The 24986-nt window shown below is 46.6% G+C and overlaps 1 protein-coding gene across 5 annotated transcripts in view; it reads right to left on the bottom strand.

Moving 5' to 3' along the window:
* Window positions 1-24986, bottom strand: part of SEPTIN6 (septin 6) — a 26454-nt gene continuing 1468 nt past the window's right edge. Inside the window, exons 2-11 of one of the 5 annotated variants that reach the window (XM_082770728.1) lie at window positions 21122-21236; window positions 14628-14823; window positions 13660-13846; window positions 13258-13419; window positions 8768-8864; window positions 8334-8502; window positions 7972-8104; window positions 7593-7783; window positions 5611-5653; window positions 1910-3102 (exon numbers count right to left, since the gene is read on the bottom strand). In XM_082770728.1, the coding sequence (XP_082626854.1) occupies window positions 5650-5653; window positions 7593-7783; window positions 7972-8104; window positions 8334-8502; window positions 8768-8864; window positions 13258-13419; window positions 13660-13846; window positions 14628-14823; window positions 21122-21236 (1254 nt within the window). In that variant the 3' untranslated portion in view covers window positions 1910-3102; window positions 5611-5649. The other 4 variants (XM_082770727.1, XM_082770725.1, XM_082770726.1 and 1 more) reach the window with 4 other exon arrangements.

A 24986-nucleotide genomic window follows, 5' to 3' on the forward strand; every position in this document is an offset into this window, starting at 1 on the left:
AACACGCAGTTCTTCACTTTATTGGCGTTAGAATTAAAGACTTCGTGGCTGCCGACATCGCAAATTGCGCCGCGCTTCTGTTTGTCTTCGCGCGGTTTCCCAGAATCAAATCGAGCAACAGCAGATTGGAAATACGGAAAGGCTTCAAACCCCGTGGAAGCCCGCGACATTTATATTATTAAAGACAAAATTAGAAAAAAAAATGCTCGTAACAATGTTTGAAAATGTATTCGCTACATAATTAGTCCGAACACCATCGCATTTGTGTTTCTCAAGGAAACCAGCAGCCCCCCGCTGTCTTGTCACACAAATCACAAGACACCTTGATTTTAGAGACCATGCAAGTCAGCACAAGAGCTTCTTCCCCAGACACTAACACTGAAGGTTTGCGCCCCCCTCCCCAGACATAGGATCCCTAACCTCTTCTAGAAGTGGCAGTCTTCTCCCTCAGACCCCGTGCAGCTGGCGAAGACAGATTAAAAAAAGCTAGAGAGAGAGAGGGAGGGAAAAAAGAGAAAAAAACAGAAGATTAGCAAAAAAGAGAAAGACATTCAAAAAGCAAGGAAAAGAGATGCAACGTGAAAACAGCTGAGAGGAGATGGCACCTCTTTCTGTGAGGTTTTATATCTCATGGCACCTCTGACACTTAAAGGAAATTACACAAATAAAAACATTTTTTCATTTATAAAACTTTTAATTACATTCTAATAAGGCAAATAACCAGGAAGAACAACCGGTGGTTGATCTGTGGCATGGTGTTAAAATAAATAATAAATCTACATTAAATGCTTCTTTTATCAGATGTCCCAAAAAATACTGACATAATGATGCTGACTGGTTTTGGGAGCAGGCACTCAACAGTAATGGAAGAAGTAAACACTCCAATTATTTTAATTTGCTTTTTAAAAAAAAGAACCGAAGAACTTTTCAGGAAATAAAACTGTATTTATAGTGAAACAATTCCTGAGAAAATACACTGCAATCGAGAGTTTTAGCTGCCTTGATTGCTGGGAGAGGCCAGGCTACAGTTTGTTGCAAGCCAGCAAGACTAATGGGAATGTAAGAACTGCTCGTGAGGTTTTAGCACCATCCCTAACACCTCCCTAGTACAACTGTCAGCAGCAGTTTGCACTACAAATGGTATTACTTATCCTGGCAAGCTCTGAGGTGTGCTTATCATCCAAAAACCTGGGGTTTAAAGGGGTTTTGTTGGAACTATTTGCTAGTACACAGCCTGATCTTTTAGCAGGGTCAGGACACACGGGTTCATCCTGCCTGCGGACAGTGCCTGTACGCAGTGTGACTGAAGGATCAGGGTCACAACAAGCAAGTCTGAAATGGAAATGAGTATTAAATGCTAGTCTTTAGGTAGCATGAATTAGCAAAAGAAAAGCAAATTAAGAGAGATAGGTGATGTCACAAAAATGACACCGAGTATGAAAAGAAAAGAGTTTTCAATGTCTCGACTATGTGATAATTTAACTAAGGTGCCGTTCTCACCTTAAAGTCACCAATAAATACATTTAAACTGCATTGTTATTTTGCCAGCAAAAATAACTCACAGAACTTATTTCCACATTATCTGGGTGGAGAGGGACCAGGAGAAAGGGGAATCTATTAACTGCATGGAAAAAAAAATTAAGATTTAAAGTTGCAGTGTCCAAAAGCTTGTTAGGACTCATTTTACATTGTTTAATAAAAGCAATAATCACCAGTACATAGTAAAGTCAGGTTCACAATGAGGATATAGGAGAGAGCAAGAGTAACACCATGGAAAGGTCACAGCTGAAATGCTGTCACGTTTTATTAGACCCTGTGATTTAACAAGTAAATGAAGGTCCATTCCAGCCCATTGTATTCAGGGATAATTACTCAGTACAGAGCCATGGGTTACTGTAAAAGAAGGGCAAAGAAAACAAAAAAAAAAAGAAGAAGTAAATGTTAACCAGAATTCACTGTCTGACGAAGACTTTATTAAAAAAAAAAAAAAAAAAGGCATAAAAAATAAAAACAAAAAACACAAAATCATCCAGAAATACACAGAGAAGATACCTGCAGGCAAACCACAGTTGGCACTTGGCCGCTCAGTGAACTCCTGGCCCCAATGAGCAAAACACCTCCCTTTTTAGTGCACATCTTGCATTAAAACAAAGCTTTTGCTGAATAATAATAAAAAAAAAAAAAATATGAGGCAACCTGTCAACATCTGTACACTTCTGGACAGATGTCAAATTAAAAAAAATAAATGTAACACTTTTTGCATTAAAATCAGAAATTGTTGGAATCACTGAGAAGAAAGTCAAAGAAACATCATCGTCTTTCTTCACAAACACTGATATGTACAGCAAGGTGACCAGCTTTCCCTGAGATTGGATCCAGGAAGTGCATCCAGCCCAGCACACTGAGAGGGCGACAAGGCAAGAGATCCTTCGTGACCCCTGCAGCATTCAGAGAACACTTAGTTGCAAACCATGGATCCAAGTTTGAAAATCCCCCAAGCCTGGGGATTTGAGGTTTGGATTCAAGCCCTCATGCCTGTGGGGATGTCAAGTCTTGCAAAAAGTCCTTTAAAATGATTTGAGTCGCGCATGACAGCACAGTGGGGTAATGATGGGTTAGACGCAACAAATTAAAAAGGGGAGGGGGCAGCCAGTCTCTTGAGACCAGCACGCTGCAGCGCTGGGTTGCATTCACAGCAGTCCCACGACAGGCACGAAATGCACACCGCCAAGCAGCCGCGCTGTCACCGTGCAGCCCTCGCACGAAGTGGAGGGGACAGGCAAAAAGCTGAACGACTGAGCAGCGGGGACGCTAGTCCTACAAGCGCTTGGCAGCCTGCTATTGACCAAAAGGGGAAGAGGTATCAGCCCCGAGCATCTCTTGCCAGTTCCACGTAGGCTGTTGCTGAGTTTTTTCACAAAAAAACAACCATAACCCAGAACAGCCAAGGGTGCGGACTGTCGCTTATAACAAAATGGTGAGCACAGTAAGGGAGCAATGAGTAAAGGTGAGCAAACAGGCACAGTGGCATAGCTGCGTGTTAACCGAATGTGGGGGCATTCGCTTCTGGTGTGAAGGGAAAGGTTCTACAGGAAACCCGAACTGAAAATGAAAGAAAAAGGCAGATTAATGGCTTTATGGATTAATGACAAAATTAAAAAATAAAATAAGAATATAAATATGTTTCCTAACACACACACACACACACAAAGAAATGTTGCTCAGTGTTAATACAGTTTAATTTGACTACAAAACATGCTTTATGCACACACACATGCATACACACACACATACTCAGCAGTGGGATGAAACATTTCTTTTCTACAACAATCCTATCACAGTTTTGCAAGCTGCAAGGCTCATCAACTGTGGCTTGTTTGTATCCTTGCAAAACAGTGGAGCCCTGCAATACTTACTGGATCAATATTGAGACTATTTTTCTGAATTCTGGAAAAGTACCATATATACATATTTAATTTAGCAAGGACAAATGCCCATTGAAAAAGGCACTGCCTGCATTTGTGTAGTGGAAACAAAGAACTTCATTTGATTCACAGCCCAGCACACAACAGTGTACAGTTACACCGCCTGCCAAGAGCAATCCAAACCCAACAAAAATCAGTAATGTTCACTCTAACTGCACTTTAGCCGTGTCTCCGTACTCAGCACCAGTAATGAACACTGTTATTCTTTGAGCTTATTTTTCAACATTCATACCCTGAAAAGCACCGAATTGTTCTTTTCATTGTGTTACAGTTACTGCTGGCAGCAGAGGCATTCATTCTACCAGACCGCTCAAGACAACTGCGAGCTCCAGTTTGAGTCAGTGCAAGACCCTTCTGAAGCTCTTCTGTTAAGTGGAACATCCCATTGAAATTAAACTCGAATGCCTCTCAGTGACAGCGTGATGTTTAGGTGCTATTCCACTTCTCTTGGTGGAGACAAAAGGGAAGAAATCCTGGAATCAGCTTTTCTTTATGTAAGGGCAGACCCTAAGTTATTTTGGACTGCATCCAGCAGAGAATGTAAAACCAGCCCAGGTTTGTCTGCAGGGAAGGTGGCCTAGAGGCTGAGATTTTAGGGTTTTATACTTTAAATGCTGCTGTTCCAACACGTTTCTTCTCAGGGAAGTGTGTCTCACACTAGGGGTGCTGTCGCCTTCACCTTGGCGTTGCTGCTCAGTCAAGAAGCAAGACATTTCCCTAAGAGCTTTCCTTTTCCTCTCACCAGAGAATCAGCAACAAAATAAAAAGGCTCATTTAAACACGCTCAGCCCAGCTATAAGTAGCCCACTGCCATTAGCAGTTTAGCTAGTAACCCTAATAAGGATCCTCTGCCAGGCAGGTGCATTTCTTACACAGCTGGGTTTAAATTAGCTTTCATTTTACAATAGTTGTTGGCACTTCACTCTGCAGACTCCTGCTTTTGGTGACATCTGGTAAACCTTCTGGACATCCTTATCTGTTCCACAAGCCTGCCCACGACGACGTAGCCACCTTCTCTCCCTGCTCACATCAAGGCAGAGACACTCTGGACAGGCTCACAGCGTGACACCACTGGCAGGGCTCCGCTCCAGCAGGAACTCCCTGAGCCTTGCCAAAACTCCTCAGAGACTCGGATGCTGCCCTTAATGCGAGGCAAAGTGCTCTGGCAGCCTTTCTGGATGCATCTTGAGCACAGCCTTCTTCTGTCACTAGTCTTACCCAACTGGGCACACTGCGCCTGGCTCCCAGATGTGTGTGTCTGCACCTGCCTGCTACAACTGAGGATCTGTCCGTGGGGTACCCCACCGGACTATTAAAAATGTCATAAAGTCTCTCTGGCTTTATTCAGAGCCTTCGTTATTTGGTACATGCTCAGTATCTCTCGTGATTCTGGACAAACAACTATAATAAGCCAGCAGGTTATTTTCTATTATTTCTACTATTCTATTTTCTATTCTTTTCTACTATTTCTCTGATTATTTAGCAGTAGTTCCTTGAACACACTCACACACACACACTCACACTTCTTTCTGTGTTTCTCTGGTGCGTTAGGACAAATGAAAGCTCTGGTTTGGACAGATTTTACCATCTGTTGGGGGGGATGTTGAAACCAGTCTCGCATCCTTCTTCACCTGCACTGTAACCACAAGCAAACCCTGCACCTTGCAGGGGTGGGAGGGATGGAGAAGAAAGGGAAGAGACATTTTCAAGGCTAGCTGGGTTCTGTCATCACCACTTCTCCATAGCAACTATTGCCATGGTATCGACACGGCCTACGTGATTAAAGAATATCATTTATTTCTAGGGGAGCTAGAATAAAGACAAAGCCAGCAAAGTGCTGGAAACATTTAAAAGGAAGAGGACCTAATCCTTATTTTCCCACATTTAATGTCCAAATACTGAATCTCCCTGTATTTTACTTTGTGGAATTTTTAATGATTGGCTTCAATGCTTCCTTTTTCTACAACTGCATACAGAGAGACTGGTAAGGCATATACAACAAGGGTGAAAGCAGAGGAAAACAGGGACGATAATATTTTTAGGCTTCTGGACTTGCACAGGGTCTGCTTTTTTAGGAACTGTAACTAATCCCACTGTGAGGTCTATATTAGTTAATGACGCTTACCAGGACAATGTGCCTCATGCACCATGCAGCCAAGAGCAGTTAACTGTAAAACAGCATACATGTAAGAACTAATAATGGTGATGATGATGCAACAATAGAAAGAAAAAAAAATAAAGAAACCAAGTCACAATTAGTACAAATTATCGAGTTTGGGCTTAAAGAAGTCTCTGTGAAAGAAAAAGGCTAGTGGACTGACAGTTATTATTAAACAAGACACGATTATGCTACTGGCTTGTGAAATTCAGGGATTGTTATAGAGATTTATGAATGAAATAAATACTGAAATGAATCATTAAGGACAACTGGAGAAGTTAGAGCAAAGAAAACATCACTATTTTTAACACAGCTGTTTTCCTGGAGGAGAGAGGCCTCATATTACCTCCCCAAGCCTGAAGCAAGCACTGTCCCACTGCTTTCGCAGTTTACTATGCCTCAGGCTTAACCAACAAGGGCAGTACCAATGTGTATTTGTATGGATATGCGTGGTGTCAGGGATGATTCTGAGATCAGAACTGCTTTCTAGGAACAAGTGTGTAACCTGGCTAACCTGGCCACAGCTACTACTTGCTGATACTACAGGGCACGTTGTCCCCTCTTCTGCATTCCTCACCCAGACTAATCTCACGGCACAAGTCTGCAGTCCTCAGTGTGCAGACAACTGAGGGCTCTGAGCATGAAAAGAACTTAGTTGTGTATTCCTCACATAGTCCAGGCTGTCCCCAGTCAGTCTCAGGCTCCTCAGTTTGCAAAGATATTAAAACCCCCTGAAGGTAATTCAAAAGGGCAAATCAAAATAGGCAGTGGAAAAAGGAACGGACAACTGAGAGAAGGGCAGGAGCACTAATTGCTCATCGCACAAGAATGTTGACATTGAAGCAGTTCCAGCTCAAAACGAAAAAGACTAAAATAGGATCTGATTCTGGTTATTGGGTTTTTCCCCTCCTGTCTCATTTGATTCCAAGTTTAACAGTCAAGGACTATTTTTCTTGACAAGTGGTCCTGTCAGCTATCTGGGCATGTGCCATATTCTTCGTATGAACAGCATTTCTCCATGTACTTAAAACTGCATCGTGCAGGCAAAATTCTCTGGGTTTGCTTCAGGGATGTGCGGAGAGGGGATTATATGGCAGTGATGTAAAAAACAGACACTTGTTTATCCGCACACTGCTCTTTGTACACATGCTAAGGTGGCACAGCCCTCCACTTTGGATACTGTACCACAGTGAGAAGAAAAGGAACTCCTTTTTGCTAGGAACTCCATTGCTAGGTGGAACAGGAAAACTGTTTCAGCTGTACAGCTGGGCTGCTCTTGAGGAATTGCAGAACATTAAGAGCCTGGGATGGGCACTGCTGAGAGCCCAGACAACGGGACTGTGACCAGAGGCTGAATCCTATTGCACCAGTCCTATTGCATGAGGAACCTTTCTAAATCCATACATTACTTATCACTCTTTCTGTGGAGGGCAAGAAGTTAATTTAGGGCTAGGGAGAGTACTAATACTTTTGCGGTCTTACGTTTTGCAGATTCAAGAATTCCAGACTATTTGGCTCCCTGAATAATCTCCACTGCATAAACTTTTCCCAAACCTAATCAAGACCCTGGGACAGGACACACTCCTCTCTGGGGGTGGCAGGACATCCCCGTTAACTACACCCTAACGTTGGCAGCCGGTTTTGTTCCACTTCATCACAGGCACTGAAAGACCAAGGGAAGAGCAGGGAATCCCAGTAAATGGAAACAAGCTCATCCTCTCCCATGCTTTCAGCAAGCAGTGAGGGAGGCGAGTACTGCGCTCGCTGCTCCTGAGGGTTACAGAGGTAAAATGCTTCCAGCTACTGCTCAGGCTTACTAAAGATTACGTCTCTCTGCAAGCCTTCCCCTGATAAGGACTGGGTAAATTGGAAAAGAGTTATCAATACCCAGGAAAATATGAAGAGAGAACCATTACTGCAAAGCAAATACCACCAGGTTAGCAACTTACTTTTTTCTTTCCTTATCTCTTTTAAGAGTTTGCGATCCTCCAGCCTGCTGAGCCTGAGATTGGAGCAATTCAGCTGCTGTCTTCCTTTGTTTAAATGCATTTACTTCATCATCCAACGATTTCTTCTTATCCTCTAGCTTCTTTTTTTCATCCTGATGTAACTTCTTCAGACGATCAAACTTTTCATGCAGCTAGAGGGAAAAGGGGAGAGGTGAGCACTACAGGATGAACACCTTAATGTCCCCATGATCCCAAGTTAAACTTCAGACTTTTTGATAAAGTCCTAAACTACACTGCAGAAGGTGCTCTGGCAGCAGCTGCCCACTTGGGAGTAGATCTATCACCACAACCACCAAGAGACAAGTACTGTAGTCTTCACCTCTTTTTCAGCCTCCTTCAGCTCCGCTTCTTTTTCCTTGACTCTCTGGACAAACATTTGCCTCATTGCCTCTTCCTTTTTCTGCAGTTCCCCCAGGAACTCATTTCTTTTCGCCTCGTAAGTTTCTTGTAAGCTAAAGAAAAAGGAAAGTCCAATGACATGAGTGGGGACAAATTCTGCTTCCTCTGAGCCTCTCGGATCAGGCCCTCATCGTGAAAACCACTGGATTTATCTGACCTGGCAGGTTTTCTTGCCACATTGGCTCTTTACATGCTCTCTCAAGGATGCATGCATACCCACACACAGACACTGCATCCACCAATGCCTCCCTTGAGCTCCCCTGTCTACTCCAGGGATCCCACCTGAAGGGTTTGCTGTCTGGATCGGTGTCCTTGAAACCCATCTCCTCCAGCTTACACCGCCGGTACAGCTCGTAGTGGCGTGTGTGGGTCTGTTCACGAAGGTCTTCCATGTTCACACGGATCAGCATCTCTCGCAGCTTCACAAAGTCGCAGTGAGCTTCATTCTCCACTATGAGAAGACAAGATAAGGAGTAAGACAGGTGTAGAAACAAAGATGTCTTCCCGCAGGCCCCACATCTACTCCACCAGCAGGTTTAACAGCCCTTCCGAACAGAGAACTGTTATTATAGGCCTGACACAAGGATTTAACAAGATAATCCCCTGCAAGACATTGAAGACCAGCAGGTCTTTGCTCCTCTTATCAGAGCAAGCCCACTGCCTCCTGGTGGATGTGCCACCATCCATGCCATGAAAAATCCCAGGTCTTGACTCACCCTGCACCGTGCCCCAGGGGTACTGACGAGCTTTCATCATTTTGTTTCCTATTTTCAGTTCCTCTGTGCTCCCAATCACTGCAAACGGCAAGTGGGCCTGGAACACATTTAATGCAACCCTCGTTAGTCCCCCTCAACTCTGGCTGACTCGACAGCACGCGGAGATCAGCACAACCACCGAGCACAACAGCCAGTACACACAAGCTAATCTCAGGGAGTCTAGTCACTGGCCACTAGCCCAAGACAAGGAGGGAGAAGGGAGGGTCCTTTTTGGAAACTTTGTTAGTGCTACCATGCTACAGCCGCTACCTGGCTGATCCTCCCAGACACAGGACCTCAGGTGAGATGAGCCAGCACAAGACTAGCATCAGAGAGCTCCAACAACGCGCTGCAGGGCTCTGCCTGTGCTGCTGTCCCGGGGGCTTGCCGTGCCCAAGAAGAACATCTGCACAAGCACAGAAGCAATAAAAGAAGTCTTGGAACCTTCTTGATTTTATGCCACTGCTCCCTCGGCTCACAGCAGAGCACGAGACAACTTGCTCTGTCAGATCAGGGACTGAAGTCCCTCCACCCCCAGGATAACAGCTTTCCTCCCTGTCTGCTTCAGCCCTGGTGAGGAAGGGCTGAACACATCCCTCCATAAAGGAGGCTGAATCCAGGGATCACACCTTCAGGGAGGGACCTTGGGGACAGGGGAGCACAGCTGTACCTCAGCCATGTCTCATTATGCTCCTCAAGCCAAGACACACACCACATGGTATGGTTGTTACAGCACCTGATGCTTGACCAACAGCAAAAGGAAATTTCCTTGTTGTGACCCAGAAGCACAAAATAGTCACTTTTTAGTGAGAGCTTAAGAGACTTGCCCAGTGAAAGTTCATCAGAGATGGAACAAAAACACTGCCAAAACCACTGTTCTAGGCTCAGAAGACCTCACCTTACGCTCCCCTCATTCCCCAAATTCAGGCAGCCAAGCAAACCCCTCAGACTCTGCTATCTTACTGCATTTATCTGTTGTGCAATAAGCGAGATGTTTCCCCACCTCCACTTGCTCCGAGGAACTACACTGCATTCTGCCAAGCTACAAAGAAGTCAAGTGGAAGGTTTCAAGAATTAAAAATAAAGTTGCCAGCTCCCTGCACCCACCCCTTCTGCTGAGTTCTGCGCAGACACATTTGTTAGCTGGAGCCTTTAAGCTGCATTTCGTTCTGGACAATCAAAAGGGCCCCAGGATGCCAATTACATGGAAGATCAGTGACCCTAGATTGCTCACAAGAGAAGGTGGAGAAGCTTTAATTCCATGGGTCATATGAAAACATGGACACGTTGGTAACAGCCAGTACAAGCAAAAGATTTCAGAGATGACATTTTCTACTTTCAGAGCGTGGCTCATATAGTAAAAAAAGAGCTGCCAGCAAGCACCCACAAAGATGGGCTCTTCGGCTTTCGTTCCCTGGCCTTGCAACTCTTGCATGGGGAACATGACAGCATAAATGGGGCTCCTGGTGAAGCTGGTGGGGCTGTTCTGGGCCACGCTGAGGATCTGAGCACCTGAGACACTCTCCACACAGAGTTACCTTTGCAATTGTGCTGGAGAGGCCAAGCAGCAGAAAAAGGAAAGTGATGTCCCAGGTAGAAGGGGATCTGATTTTCAGCAGAGGGCTGTCTAATTGCAAAGCATGAGTGCAAATGGTCTGCACCTGAGACACATGAGGCCAGCCAGCACATGGGCTGGGCACAAGCTGCTCCCCATCCAGGCCACAGGATCATGCCAGTATTTGCTAGAGGCAAAAAGGGCTCCCCTTTGGTGACACCTTCCTCCACAGGCTACCAGAGCTGCCCTCTTCCCATCCTGTCATTCCTGGGTGAGTTTTCACACCTCCCTCTTGGCTTCTTCAGGTTGTCCCCAAGGAGCATCCCTTGGCTGATTTCTCCAACTGCTGTAAATGCCTTTTGTTTGTTTCACACTCAGGTCTTTGGAGGAATGAACTAAAGGGATGTCCAAGCAACAAACTGAGCAATGGGAGCAAGAGGAGCAACCTGGGGCAGTGGCAGAAACTGAACCCTGCCTGCCTCTGGGCTCGGTCACCACGAATGGAGTTGGTTCCTCCATCACTGTCTGGCTGCTGCCTTCACCAGGGAGAAAGTGCTGGTGATTTCCTTTTTCCACAAGCAAGTTCCAGCTCCCACCATGTGGGACAGCTCATGTGGTTGCATGTGGTTCCATTTAAACAGCAGGTGCAGGGAAAATATATTAATCAGTCATTAGATTAATTCATTCAAAATGGAAAAGCCAACTGGGAGTTGAAAGAATAGGAGAGCTCATTTTTCTTATTATGATTTAAGAATAAAACCCGGATGGGAGGAGATCCAAAGAATTTTGGAGAGTGTTTTGAAGTGGTCTCTATATCTCTGAACTTGTAAACATCGGCATAGTGGGATTATCAAAAAGACCAGATCAATTTCAGGCAAAATCAGGCATCTTGTTCTGAAGATTTGTTTAATCTGATTATTTGCTAAATACTCCACTTGACGCCTTTGTTCACGGTTAAATACTTTTCTTTCTAATCATGATGGCACAGATCTTAAATCTTCAGTTCATCAATTCCTGTCACATCAGGCAGTGTTTCGTTTTAAGTCAATTCTGTATGCAAAATACCCTGAAAAAATCCCTCATGCATCCAGCACAAGTGAATATAATAAACTAAAATGCACATTAAGCGGTGAGTTTGCATATTTAAAAACCCATTTTTACTTTTCATGGAAAAGACAACCAACGCAGATCATAAGCAAAACATTAAGTAATCAAGAGACCAGTCTCAATTTTCTCTGTAATTAAAAAAGAAAGGTAACTGATCTAGAATGTTTGCTGATCAGCCAGAAGCCCCACTTTAGCCTGAAGACTTCATTTATAACCTTTCTAAGATGTTGATCTGTAAAAGGCAAAGACAATGAAGCTTTCTGTAGAGAATCACAAACGTGAAGGCTAAGCCAACTGACTGAAATAAAAGTTTTCCATTCCTCAATTTCAAATGTGATTAAAATTGGCGATTTAGATTACAAACCTAAATCATCCCATCCTGGCTTTTTTATTGGTCTCAATTCCTCCATCTCCTCATCTCCTGACCTGAAGCATAAGCAGATTTGTTTTCCAAAAAATCACTATTTGGAGACCAGTTTTCCAGGTGTGTAAAACTACCTCAATTAGATTCAGATTCCAGCCTGCTTAGCCCCCCTAAAGCTGGTAATTATGATTTATATCAGTTTAATGGAGGATTTAAAGAGTTGATCTCTGTGCAGCAGCTGACACAATCCAGAACGCCTACGACCTGAGACAGCAATTCCCTGCCAGGAGACATGGAAATGACCGAAAGCAAAGATAAGCAGTTTACCTCCACCCTCAGAAGGGCCAACGGGAGAGAAATTCTCCCTTTGTCATCACGTCTCTGGTTCCTTGAGGACCAAACGATATTGTATCTTCATTTCCAGCAGTGCTTTTAATCTGGTGCAGTGAGAGCACTGAGCAAGATGCCATCACAAAATTACTCTGACTAGGAATTAACTTGTGTACTCTGTTCTTCACACACTGGTGGTGCATGGGACAGAAATCCTTGATCTTGAGATGGTCAGAGGCTAAGAAAGTATTTGGGGGAGGCATCATATACCTTCTCTCTCTTATTATGTACTCCAGGAGTGACCAAGAGCAGATGTTTAGAGACGAGAGGGGCCTCTGGCCCAACCCCTGTATTTTATGACTGAATTACAAATTTCTCAAACCACCACTTGGTTGTAGCTCAAAGGAAGCCATTGCTCCAATCCAGCCTCACTGCATCCCCCTGCTCACCCATTCTGGCCAACAGCACCATCCTTCATCAGCGCTGCAAGGCCAAACCAGACACAGGACCCAGCTAAGCAACAGCAGATCAGTAAGAAAAGAAGATCAGTAATAAAACAGCAACTCAGCGCACAGGAGGAGTACCAGAGCCGGCCAGGTGAAGGGGCTCTGCTCCAAAGACAGACACAGCTGAGAGGAAACGCCTTGTAGAGGCAGCACTTCACAGGAAACACCAGTCCAGGAGAGCAAAGCTGTTTGGTGCAGAACAGTGAAGTGCCGGACTGTGGACAGGCTGCCCCTTACGTGAGACAGATAATATTCATCTGATTAATTCATAACTTGTGGTTGTCCTTGCTCTGCATAGCCAGACCTCGCTATCTGTCCAATTTCCTGCATGTCTCTCAAGATTTATGTATTAGGACAAGGGAGGGGTTAAAAACCATCTGCTTTCTTAGTACAAAAGCCTGCCAGAGAGGCCATAGCCTATCACAAGGCTCTGCTAGCCTAGGATGACACTACACAGATGGGATCCTCCATTTTTAAGACACAAAATTAAAGGGAAGATGGATTTAAGAAACACCCCGTTATAGGCCACCACCCCGACAGTGAGAGTGCTGAAGTGCTCCGGGAGAGGAGGAAGTGCTGAGTCACTTACGTTCATTGTCCCATTTATTTCCGCCACCGATTCATCGTCTGTTGGGAACTGGTAGATCTGAACCCCATTGCTGACCAGCTCACTTGTGATTTTAATTTTAAATTTGGTCAGCTCGCTCTTGGAAATGGCATCCGATTTGGCAATGATAGGAATGATGTTGACCTAGAAAGGCAGAGAGAGATAAGAAGTCCTGAGCTTTGCTCCAGGTGGTTTTTCCAAGTCTACAACACAACTTACAAAAAAAAATAAAAAGTGCTTAGTAAGTCTACAGGATTTATCTGCCAACCCAGCCATCTCCACTAGCATAAAGGCTAAGCAGAGGGGGAAGATACGCCCTGGAAAAGCAGCAGTATTGCCATCATGAGCAAGATAACCTGCGCAGTACCAGTTAAATGTTCCTACCTTGCTGTCAAGCTTCTTCATGGTCACCAAGTCCAAGGATTTCAGTGAGTGGCCCGTGGGAGCAATGAAGTACAAGCAAGCATGGATCCGGGTGTCATGGTAGTTGTGCAAGACCCTCTTTATCTTCAGTTCTTCTTGCAAGTAGGCTTCAAACTGAGCATCGATGAACTCAACAATGGGCTTATAGCTTCAGTGAAAGGAAAAAAGAGTTATACATCATCTCACAGGCAGAGAGGTAAACAGACAGCACTCCTTTGCTTGTCTTTTAAAAATGAGCTGCTCGTTAGATTTCTCGTTTCAAGACCAATTCTCTGACCAATTCAAATCTGTAAATCCCTTCCGAGGCCATCTGGTATACAGAGCCCATCAGTCTTGCAACGTAAAGGGTATCAACAAAACTAAAAAGAAAATCTAACAGACGCTGTTTGCAACAAAGCAAACCCCATCTGTGCAGATGCGCACTGGCCTGGTGGAATCACACACCGCTTAACCATCATCACGCTCCAGCTCTGCTGTGACGTGAGCTGCCAGAGACAGTTCCCCAAATTATATTTCACTGAACATCAATCGTACGTCCTTTGGCAAGATGGAAGAGCCCTGCCAGAAGCGGTTGTTAAGCCAAACGGTCACTAGACCATGCTAGTGGTTTGGTTGGCAGCTTGTGGTCAGCACAGCACAAGGCAACGAGCACAGAAATGCCCTGGAGCTCTCAGCCAGCCCCACCAGCTGAATTTGGGCTGCCGGCAGGCCAATATTGCTCTGAGAGTGTACGAAAAGCTGCTGTGACAGCTGGAGCAGTGCTGACACACTGTGGTCTCCTCTTTTCTTCCTGTCCCATCCCAAAGAGAGGACAAAGGCAACTTCTAAGAAGGAAAGAGGAGAGCACAGTCCGACCCAAGTAGGGCACAAGAGAATGCCAAGCATGAAAGAATGAGGTCAGGATACGGCCTCTCTCCCTCTTCACTTACCTGTCCTCTTTGTTGATCTGATCCCCAAAGCCCACTGTGCTCACGATGGTCAGTTTGAGGTTGACATTGCTCTCTTGCAGGTCGTAGGTACTAGACTTGAGCTGGACCCCAGGCTGCGAGTGAGATGCTGGGTCACCTTCAAACTTGGTGTTGAACAGGGTGTCCATGAGGGTGGACTTACCAAGGCCAGTTTCCCCTGTTGGGAAAAAAAAAAAAAAAAAAAAAAAAAAAAAAGAGAGTTGAAATGTTTTGTTGAATATTAATATGGCTTGCCCTTTCAGCATCCAAACATTAACAGGGGTGAAATTGTAGCAGATGAAAGCAGATCTCATGCTCCAAAGGGACCGTCTGGCAAGCAGAAAGGCATGTACAATGGAGGCCTGTATTCCAGGCAAATCACATTTCACAGTCTAATGGCCATTACTATCGTTAGAAAATAGAGATGAAAAGAAAAAGGTGAAAAGGCAAAGGGGAAAGCATCACTCAGATCCTGCAGAATCCCATAACTACGCTACAGAAAATCCTGTTTTCATTAAAAGGTGGGGGGGAGTGGAAGTGGGGCTTACTGCCATCTCCAAAAAAAGACTCTCCAGATTAATATTTCTGCAGCCACTGAAATAGCTTCCTTCAGTGCAGAAACAGAATTGGTTCCAATCCTACAGCAAGCTGTGCAGATGGTTTCTTGCACCCACAGCAGCCTTGCTTGGGGCACAGCCTTCTAGAGCAGAAGGGACCTTTTCTGCAATACCTGCTTTCTGTATATTAGGAAATATTAGGCTGTACAACTCGAACAACACACAGAAATCTGCTTCCAGAAGTTCTGCAGCATTCAACTGCTATTTGGATCCCCTCTATCAACGGGGAACTATTTCTTTATCTGGCAGCAAGAGACAAATCCCAGAGACCAGCCTTAAATTTGTTTTAGATACATCCCAGGGAGAACCAAACAAACCCCTCCATGCACTCATTCCACCGGGCAGCCTCCCTTACCACGCTCTGACAGCAGAGCCAGCTTCCCCAGCTCCCAGGACCTGACTTTGCATCGAACCTCTAAGCAGTCTGCTTTGTTGCCCCGTGAGGACTGTGGTATTTTGGGGAAATGGCCATTTCTCAGCCACCCGTCTGGTTTTTGCTGAAGCTTTGGCAGCCAGCTGAACCCCACCCACTGCGCAGGCTGCTCCTCCAGCCTGCCCCAGGACCACAAGGAGCCTGCGTCTCGGCGAGGCAGCCTTCCCTCCCTCCCTCCCTGAGCCCCCAGCTCCCTAACAAGACATCATCATTTTCCTACTTTGCTCGGAAGAAAAGAGCTTCTTATTTTTGTAGGCTTCGAGTTCTGCAACAGATCCAAACTTGCATGAAACGCCCAATTCAATAAGGGGAAACTCCTCCCCTTCTTCCCCCGTCCAAATCTCCGCGCCTCACCCCTGCAAGCAGGCAAATTCCTCTCTCTTGGCCCCAGCAGGGACTTCACAGCTCAGGGCAAGGCAAACCTGCACAGCTCTGGGAACCGCATGCTCTCTGATTGCCAGGATCACCAAGTGTCTTTCAAGAAGGGAGAATGATTCCTTGACATCTGGAAGTCAACGCACACCTCGAGCTGCAATGCTGATAGTGTCACAGATGGATGCCAGCTTCGGCCTGAAGTCCAGTGGCTTTCACACCAAGCCTTTCTGCAGCCCCAAGGGGAGAGGAGAGAGCCAGCACTGGGTATACGGTGCTACAATCCTGCCCCAGTCTGGGCTTTTAGGGCAGCATTTGTCCCCGGTGGGGAGAAGGTGCAGAGGGTATGGAGGGCCAGAGCATCGCCACGGTTTGGATGGGGTTTTCAAGAGTTAAGAGCAGAAAGCCTGCACGACCTCGCCAGTTTCTTTGCAGGGATTCCAGGAAAACGTCGGTATAAAAAAAAAGACTGAAATCTAAACAGCTTGAGAAGGCGGCAGCATTTCCAGAGCTCCTGCCAAGGGTTACTGCCCGGACGGGTGGGACAGAGCAGGCACTCGGCTGCCCGCATCCCTGGTGGGAACCGGGCTGGGTCCTGCTGGGGGGGCAGCCCCACACGTGTGCCAATGCCCCACGCACTCCATCCCATGGAGCTTCCAGGAGTGACTCTAGCTGTCGGGGGCAGACGGGAGAGGTGCAGAAGGGGTGCAGGCTGATTGTGAGGGCAGAGCACGCTTTTATACTCCATCTCCCGCATGCTGCGCAGGGCCGGTAAAGGCGACTCCAAATTCCCACGCTGATGTTTTCCTTTTGGAAGGGGAAGATGGAAACTGGAAAGCCACGACGCCACAGCTGACAGCTTCCAATCCAAACTCCTACACCTTCGTGTTTAGGAAACAAAACCTCCAGGCACTAACGCAGCATCTCAGACGTGAAGCATGCACATCAGCAATCCCATTCCAGCTAAACCCCCCTGCCACAGCACAGCACCAAGAGCCTGCCAGGGAAGAGGACGGAGGAGAGCAGAAGGACTCTCAGCTAACAGAAACGTGGCCCTAATGCTAGCAGAGCGATGTGAGATGGCAACGCCCTGAGTAAAGTGCTTTGCTGTGTTAAACACGACCAGAGCTAGGGAGCAGCGCTGCTTTCAAGGGCAAACGGCGAGAACAGAGGATTGCTGAGCCTCCTGGGAGATGCTGCCTGACACAGAGGCAACTTTCTGCTAGCTGGAGGATGAAAAGGGTGCCAACTGCTTCTTGTAAGGACAGCAGTCCAGATGGAACAGATGTGCTGATGAAAAGGACAAGCAGGCTGTGCTCGTTCCAGCCAGCAGCGCTGGAATCTTCTCCAAAAAAACAGAAAGGATGAATGGGGATTAAGGGAGGCAGAATTACCGTGGAAAAAAGCAGCGGTGTACGCAAATCGAGCGAGAGGCGTTCTTGGCAGGGAGATTATTTCCTGATGTCAGGCATAGAGGCACACATAGGATTTGATCTCCGACACTGCACTTAAGCTTTATGCGACTCTGCTCTCCTGGAGCAGGGCTGGCAAAGCGCTGCGGGGAGGAGAAGGTAGGGACGGTGACCTTTATTGTTAGAGCTCGGCACCAGGAAGCTCGCACGGCCCTTGAAACGCGGGAGCACCGTGCCTGTCAGCGCCGGGTGGATTTTAGCTTTCAAGTCTGATGATTTCCAGAGACAGGGGGAAGTTAAAAAAGAAGGCAAGGGACACCACAGCAGTTGGATTCGGGATGTGTGGCATCCCCACGCCAGCTCACCCAGCACCAGGTGAGACAGAAAGGGCCCACGGCCCCAGCACCACACCTGCTGAAGCACATGCTGTGAAAGCTCGACCTCCTCTTCCTTTCTGAGCCTGGTGGTTCAGTTTGCTTTCCCCTGGCACATGTCAGGCAGAACAACACCGGACTGCTCACTGGCCCCCTTCTCTACCTCGCTCAGGATCCAAGAGACCCTCAGCTGGCTCTGCAGTAGGTCAGGAGTCCTCAGAGTATTCTGCTGTTAGAAAGCACGGAGTGTTTGAACCCGCACAGAGCCCTTTCAAGAGAGAGCAACCCCTGTCCTTCACAAGACTAACCCCCGTGGCTCCAGATATCAGATAATTCCGTCCTATAGAAGACGCACATGCATGCACAGCCCTTTCGTGTGAAGGAACGGGAACTAATCCGATGTAGCAGGTTTGTCAGGATGAGCCCTGAGGCAGCACAGCCTGATAAGGCCAGCTCTCAGGGAAAAAAATAGCTCTTTTCATCTGACAGCACACCACTGCAAGGCAAAGGCCGGGCTTGCGGGGGGCAAGAGGAGGAACAGGGGCCCACAGACGATGCAGAAGCACCTCAGCTTCTCAGCTCAGGAGCCTGGGGCCTCCCAGCCATGCTGCTGCCATCTGCCCCGCAGAGCAGAGGCTTTTCGGTTGAAGAAAGCCTGTTCTCAGCTGGTTGCAGCAGTGACCACAAAAACCATCGTTTGGCAACTGGCAGCACCACAGCTCCTCACCCCACAGCTCCTCACCCCACAGAAAGCCACCTGCTGGAGAGCTGAGGGCAGCTCTGCACGAGGAAACCCGTGGGCATCCCACTCTTTCCCTGCTGCTGGTGCTCACTGGTGTGGGGACCCAGCACAGACTTACTGCCTCTTTAACACAGCCCCCTGGGGCTGACACCTCGAATTCACTCCCACTGTCACTGAGCCCAGGGCAATTCCAAGTGCTGGGAAGTGATAAGCCAGAAATGGTTGGGTCCAGTTTGGGAGCTGCTGAATGCACAAGGAAAAAACACAGGAACCGTTCTTTGTGAGTCCTCAAAGCTGCAGTAGAGCCCCTGGGAAGAAAAGATGGTGTTTCCCCAGCAAAATAGCAGTTTCTCATTTCACTGACTAGGCTGCTTAGGACAAATCCCTCACAAATCCTGGGAGGGAGGAAGGGGGAAATTCCTGCTCATAATGGGATGCTAGTCTAATACATCTATAATCTACCCCGGCCAAAACTGAGGAAGTTTACCAAATAAAAGCCTATTCTTTCCCTCCTTCCCCCACCTCGCTGAGCAATGCAGTCAGCACAGAAGGGCTCAGCCATTAAACACTTCCCCAGCCTTTGCACTGAACTAGCACACAGCCAGCATTTTAGCAGAGCAGCTTCAGGGAGAAAATGGCTGTGCTGAGGAATAAAATAGCAGAGGAACCATCCACAGCCCCTAAGTTCTTCGGAGAGCTTTGCTCGTTCACTCTATCTTTGGCTTGTCTGAGAGGGGAGACAGCTTTCAGCATGAGAACAGCTAAAAATTGCTCTAATCTGGACGTGCTGCTGGGAGTCGCTCCTGAAGCTTTCCCTGGCTCCTCCGCTGGGAGCCGGAGGAATCGGTGGCTCGGCTCCAGCACGGTGCAGTGTAAAACTGCCGCTGGGTTCTTCCTCCAACAAACTCCACACGCAGCTGAGAAATGGGGAGTAACGAAGTGTCTTTCTGTCGTGTTTAGTGGCCTGACTGTGGCATCAGTTCACCTTCATCCTGTTTTGTTGGTCTCCATCCTCGTTCATTTTCTGTTCTTGCAGTTTTTCACCCCAAATTCCTGCTGTAGAAGTGAGACCCAGCAGGCTAAATGACAGATGGATTCTGAGACCCTTTTTTCTTTTCTCTCCCCAGGATGTTTAAGGGGTTAACTTTGTTACCACAAGTTAACAGAGGCTCTGTTAAAGCCTGAGTTCATCAGCTAAAAATGTGCACATTTTTTTCTAAGGGAACTTATTAATTTTTTCTATGAAGCTTCTTTATTTGAAGATTTACCATGTCTGTGTTGTTACCATTCATAAAAGACTGACATTAACAACTAATGCACATCGATCTCGGTGAGCCCTTGTTATTCAGAAGAACAAGCAATTAGTGCATTCCTGTTCTGCTGTGCAAAGAGGAAAGCAGGGATATTCAACTGCCTTCCACACATCATGGGGAATACTTAACCAAGGGAGGCATCTGCTGCTGCACCTACTTGCAGAAAATAACACAGCAGCTCAGTAAGTGCAAAAGGAAATACAGTAAGGCTTCGATCTGGGGACAAGAGTTTCACTGGGTCACATCTCATTCGTGTACAGTGGAAATCACCTACTGACTCAGCCTGACAGTGACCTCGACTTGTCAGCAAAGTTTAGCATCTCATAGGAATGCCATTGTCAGGGAAAGTTTTCCTCTCAGCTCCATTTAAAAGGGCTCTCCGCACTCTGCTCCTCTCATCGCAGGCTTAACCCCGGGTCTGTGCCCTGTGCTGGGTCTCAGGAGCAGCACAGACAGCCTTTGTGAGGACACGGAGCTGACCACCAGCAGAGACGAGAGCCCAGGAGCCATCAGCAGCTGCAGCTCTCCCCTCTGTCACGCCAGGCACTGCAGACAGGGCTTACCCCATGCAGCCACACAATAAATTCCCATTCCCTGAGGCATCAGTGCATCAAAACAATTGTCCTCACCACAGGGAAGACCCGTGAGAGGGGCAGACACTGCGGGACAGACACCAAGTCCTGCTACAGCGCCAGGGCCCAGCTCAGATGCATGCAGCTTGGCAGCCTGGATGGCTGCATGACCAGCTATGGCTTGGCCAGACACTGTTTAATTCAAGCATGCACAGAAAGGAGAAGAAAAAAATAGCTTTTAGTGCTTTAAGAGGAGAATGACTGGTATTTTGTTAAAATAATTATAATAATAACTGAGTGTCTGATCACACAAGACCTCAGAACGGAGTTCTCTGGCATGAATACCTATTTTCTTTTAAAAACACAACATTGAAACAGACCAGGCAAATAAAGATCATAATAAACGCGTGGGACTCCAGGCATTTCATTTCTGTGGTTCACTGCTTGGTAGAAAGCCATACTGCATAACCCCAGCAGGGATTTCCCAGGGCACCACTAAATCTTGTTACTGAAAATAGGCAGAACAGGGGAGTGGAAATTCAAATCAAAGCTACCTTGTTAATTCCATTACCTCTAAGCTACATCCAGCTGCAGAAAAGCCCTTTTCAACAAAAAGAGCTTCCCAAGATGGAAATACTCACCCACACACAGGATGTTGAAACAAAACCCATGATTAACTGACTTATTAACCAGCTGGTCAGGCAAACTGTCAAATCCCACGTGTCCAGAAAGGGGGACAGTACGACAGCCTTCACCCTGAAATAATGAAAAATACAGTCTGTCATTTTCAAGCAAAACCCACTTATCTCTACATGCCCTTAAGACCTCCCAGGTAGAATAAAGTATACAGTCCATGCACAGATTTGCACATATATTGTAAATCTTGTGATAAACGTAATCAGCATCCATCAGTCTTCTCCACAACAAATGCAGAGAGCATGGATCAAACACCCTATTTGCCCTACAGGAGAAGGTGGCCCTGTCAGAAAAGTATTGAACTGTGCAAAACACAAACCCAAACACAACTGCTGAAACAAGGAGTTGACAAAACGTTTCTATCCTGAGAAATTATGTAGACACTCAAGTCTCACCTCATACCGAAAACAAAAAGAATCCCCTGGGCAAAGGAATGTATTAGCGATGCCTCCTCCTGCACGCCTATTGCAATGCACATTAAAACTTCAATTACAGAAACGAGCTAGCAACAATTAGGGAAACTGTACCTACATCAGTAATTGAACAGCCCAAACACAGCCTCTGCACAGAGAGCTGTAGAGAAGCAGCAGAGAATGAAGCCTTTGAGCTACCAAGCACAGCGATATCTTCCTTGCTGTCACAAAGATGTAACTCTCAGACAGGAGCCTGTCCAGACCTACAAAATAGCTGTTAGCACCGGGAGATGCAGGGATCGTTGGAGGAAGCTGCAAGGAAGATGCGAGGCCAGAGCCTGCCCCAGCAGGGAGAGGGATGAGCTCCAGCTCCCTCCGTGCCACGCACCCAGCACAGCCGCTCGCTAATGGAGAGGGGCTCTGAGATGTTCACCTGGCCACCAGGGCCTCCTTACCTCCCGCAGTCCCACAGAAAGGGATTTCTCTCTGCAGATCACAGGCTTTTCTCTTAAGAACCCATTTTGGTGCCAAACACAGAAAACTCCCCTCTGGCCTTTTAAGCACATCAGCAGCTTGCAAGAAATATTACAACCACAAGGCAACAGTTTATAAGGGTGTAATTTTCAACTTATTCTTTCAGGATCCCATTTCCACATACATCAAAAAGCTTGTTTATAGGGACGGGCATACTGGTTTTCCTCTTTTGTTAACAACCCTAGTGTTTCAGGCCAGCAGAATGCCCCCAAGGACTGCATCTACCACTCCGAGCTGGTGTTTTTTTTTTTCCCCTCAAATGCGAGGATCCAACTACATTTCATCCATTAACCATATTTACAGCCCTGTGATGTGTAAATATGTTTTCCCCTAGCCATACTTTGTGTATTAGTCTGACTCTCCCTGCCAAGATGTTCACGAATATGGCTCATCATTAACTCCTGAGCACCTTGCCTCCAGACGACACACTAACCAGGAGGGCGCCCTGCTCACCCAGCAGAATTTGATTTTGCCTGCTGAGGACACAGCTCTGAGGCCAACGATTCACAAACTGAGCAGAGGAAAGGGAGAACCAGAAGGCCATCAGGCACGTGGATTTTGTGACAGCACATTTCGACTCTCCTCCTAAACCGCCTTCTACAAAGCCCCAGCGCTGGAATATCTCATGGTGGGGTTTTATCCCCGGCGAGGAAGCAGCACGGTCCTGGTGAAGAGGCTGCAGAGGCGAGAGAGACCCACAGACAGCAGCCTTCCCAGGGAAGGAGAAGCATCCAGTGTATTTTTAACACCCAGCCTTAAAACTGTGCTGTTGAGAGATTGTTTGAACACTACTCTCTGCAGGAAGCGTGGGCGGGCGTGTAGGCTCTCATTAAGAACAAATCTTCTCCTGGTCCCTAAATATAAGTGTGATCCAGATGGAACAAAGTAAATGGTGAAAGTTAAGCCCCTCTCAGCTAAGAGGAGGCATTCATTGTCGCGCCAAACTCAGCCTGCGAGTCATTTCCTGTACCCTGGTTTTCTAGTCACCTGTGGTTTTATAACGCAGTTAAACCACACTTCGCATTTGTTTCAGGTCAGGAAACAAATACAGCAAAATCTGATTTTCAGTCGCAGCAGCTCAACCTTCACGTTAAGTACACAGCCACAAGGCATATTGTGCTGTACTGGCTAAAAATCCAAAGCCTGCAAGGGCCAAGCATTGAGAGATCAGGCGTGTTGAAAAAAAACATTAAAAAAATTATGCTTTATTTTCTATGTTAAAAGAATGACGTTTTTTATTTATGTGGTGTTGACACACATCAGAAAGTTGACAGCAATTACCAAGCCTCTGGAGGGAAAAGAACCATTTTCTACCTGATCCCCCAAGAAACAGGGCAAGTAATCAGTCTCCACATGCCACGAGGTGTCTCTGTATCCAGAATGCTGCTATATATAAACAGCTCCATCATAAACAACATATGAACACGGCGGTTAGTCATACTGCCTGGATATTAGATGTAGATTTGCATTACCTTGTGGAAAACCAAAGGGGAATATGTTAAGCTCATAAAACAATCTGTGCTGAAAAAGCGTTCAAGAGCTGCCATTGTTTACCCTGAAAAAAAACAATGTTTCGGTTCAATTTAAAATGCATGAAGAGGTATCAGCAAGGGAAGCGAGGTTTAAGTGCTGCCCACACGGAGGTTTTTTCCGCTAGCACCGCTGAGCGCTGGATGGCTGAGAGTTCTTCCATATTCTCCGGTTTAAAGTTAGCATCTTCTTGGACTGAAGACAAAGACGGGAGTATCTGGGAAGCCAGTGTGAATACTGGCACTGCACCAAGACACCAGATGCCTTTTTTTTTCCCATACACACAGAGTGACCCCCCCTAGGATAGAATGGGCTGTTGTTGCTCGGGAGGAAGCAAAGCGTGTTTGCCACAAACAAGATTAAAAGAACAAAAAGAGCAACACACTCTCCTGCTGCATTGCCAGGCGGGGCTATTTCAGAGCAAAAGTAAAGAGTAGCCCCTTGTAGAAGTTACTGCATTTTTTTCCCTGTCTCTGGAGGATCTGCACACCTTTTGGGAGGGCCTCTCCATGCCACAGGAACCGCTGCTGCCTGCTCTGTAATTCTTACAGAGAGGTACCTCAACAGTATGGAAAATACAGAGAAATTAATTACCCCAAACCAAAAAAAAACCTGCACATTAACTGCTAGTTTACAAAAACAGGCAAGATTTAGACTCCAGGTGTTTGAATCTCTCCAAGATGAAAAAATGATTAGAAAAGTCTTGCCGAACTCGCATTTCTATCTTTGTGCATCTCAGGTACAGCTCCTGGGACATCCTCAGAGTGCCAAGAGGCAACTGATGCTCCGTGGGGATGAAGCAGGGTGTCCTCTCTGAGATGAGCAGCATGCTGCTCACTGCCACATGCCATATTCAGGATGGTTTCTGGTGGCCTGTACTAACAGGAATTATGAAAAAGGACACCGTGGCTAAGAAAAAAAGCCTGTTTGGCAGTGCTCAGGCAGAGCACAAAATACAAAAAATCCTACAGCTCTGAACCCAGGGGACCCAGCGTCCAAATGAGGCCTGCACAGCAAGAAAATGCTTCCCAACCCTGCAGTACTACACTTTTTCTGCACTTAATTTAAAGAAGTGCTCCTGTTTGGGACACTGACTGACATCTCATGCTTCTGACACCTCTGAAAGAACCATTTCAGACACCGAGGCCTGGGAAGCTCCCTTCGGAGGGAAGCTAAACAGACCCCGAATTCAGGGTTTTTCAGACCGCATTTAAGCGAGAACAACGTCAGATCCCTTCCCATGACCTCGGTGTTGTGGCATCCACTTCCCCAGACTGTGTTTGACTCTGATTAAACAACAAATTAGAGCAAGGCTTGTACCAATTAGTTCTCA

The sequence above is a fragment of the Aythya marila genome (genome assembly GCF_965140915.1).
Source record: "Aythya marila genome assembly, chromosome: 13".
Classification (NCBI taxonomy): Eukaryota; Metazoa; Chordata; class Aves; order Anseriformes; family Anatidae; genus Aythya; species Aythya marila.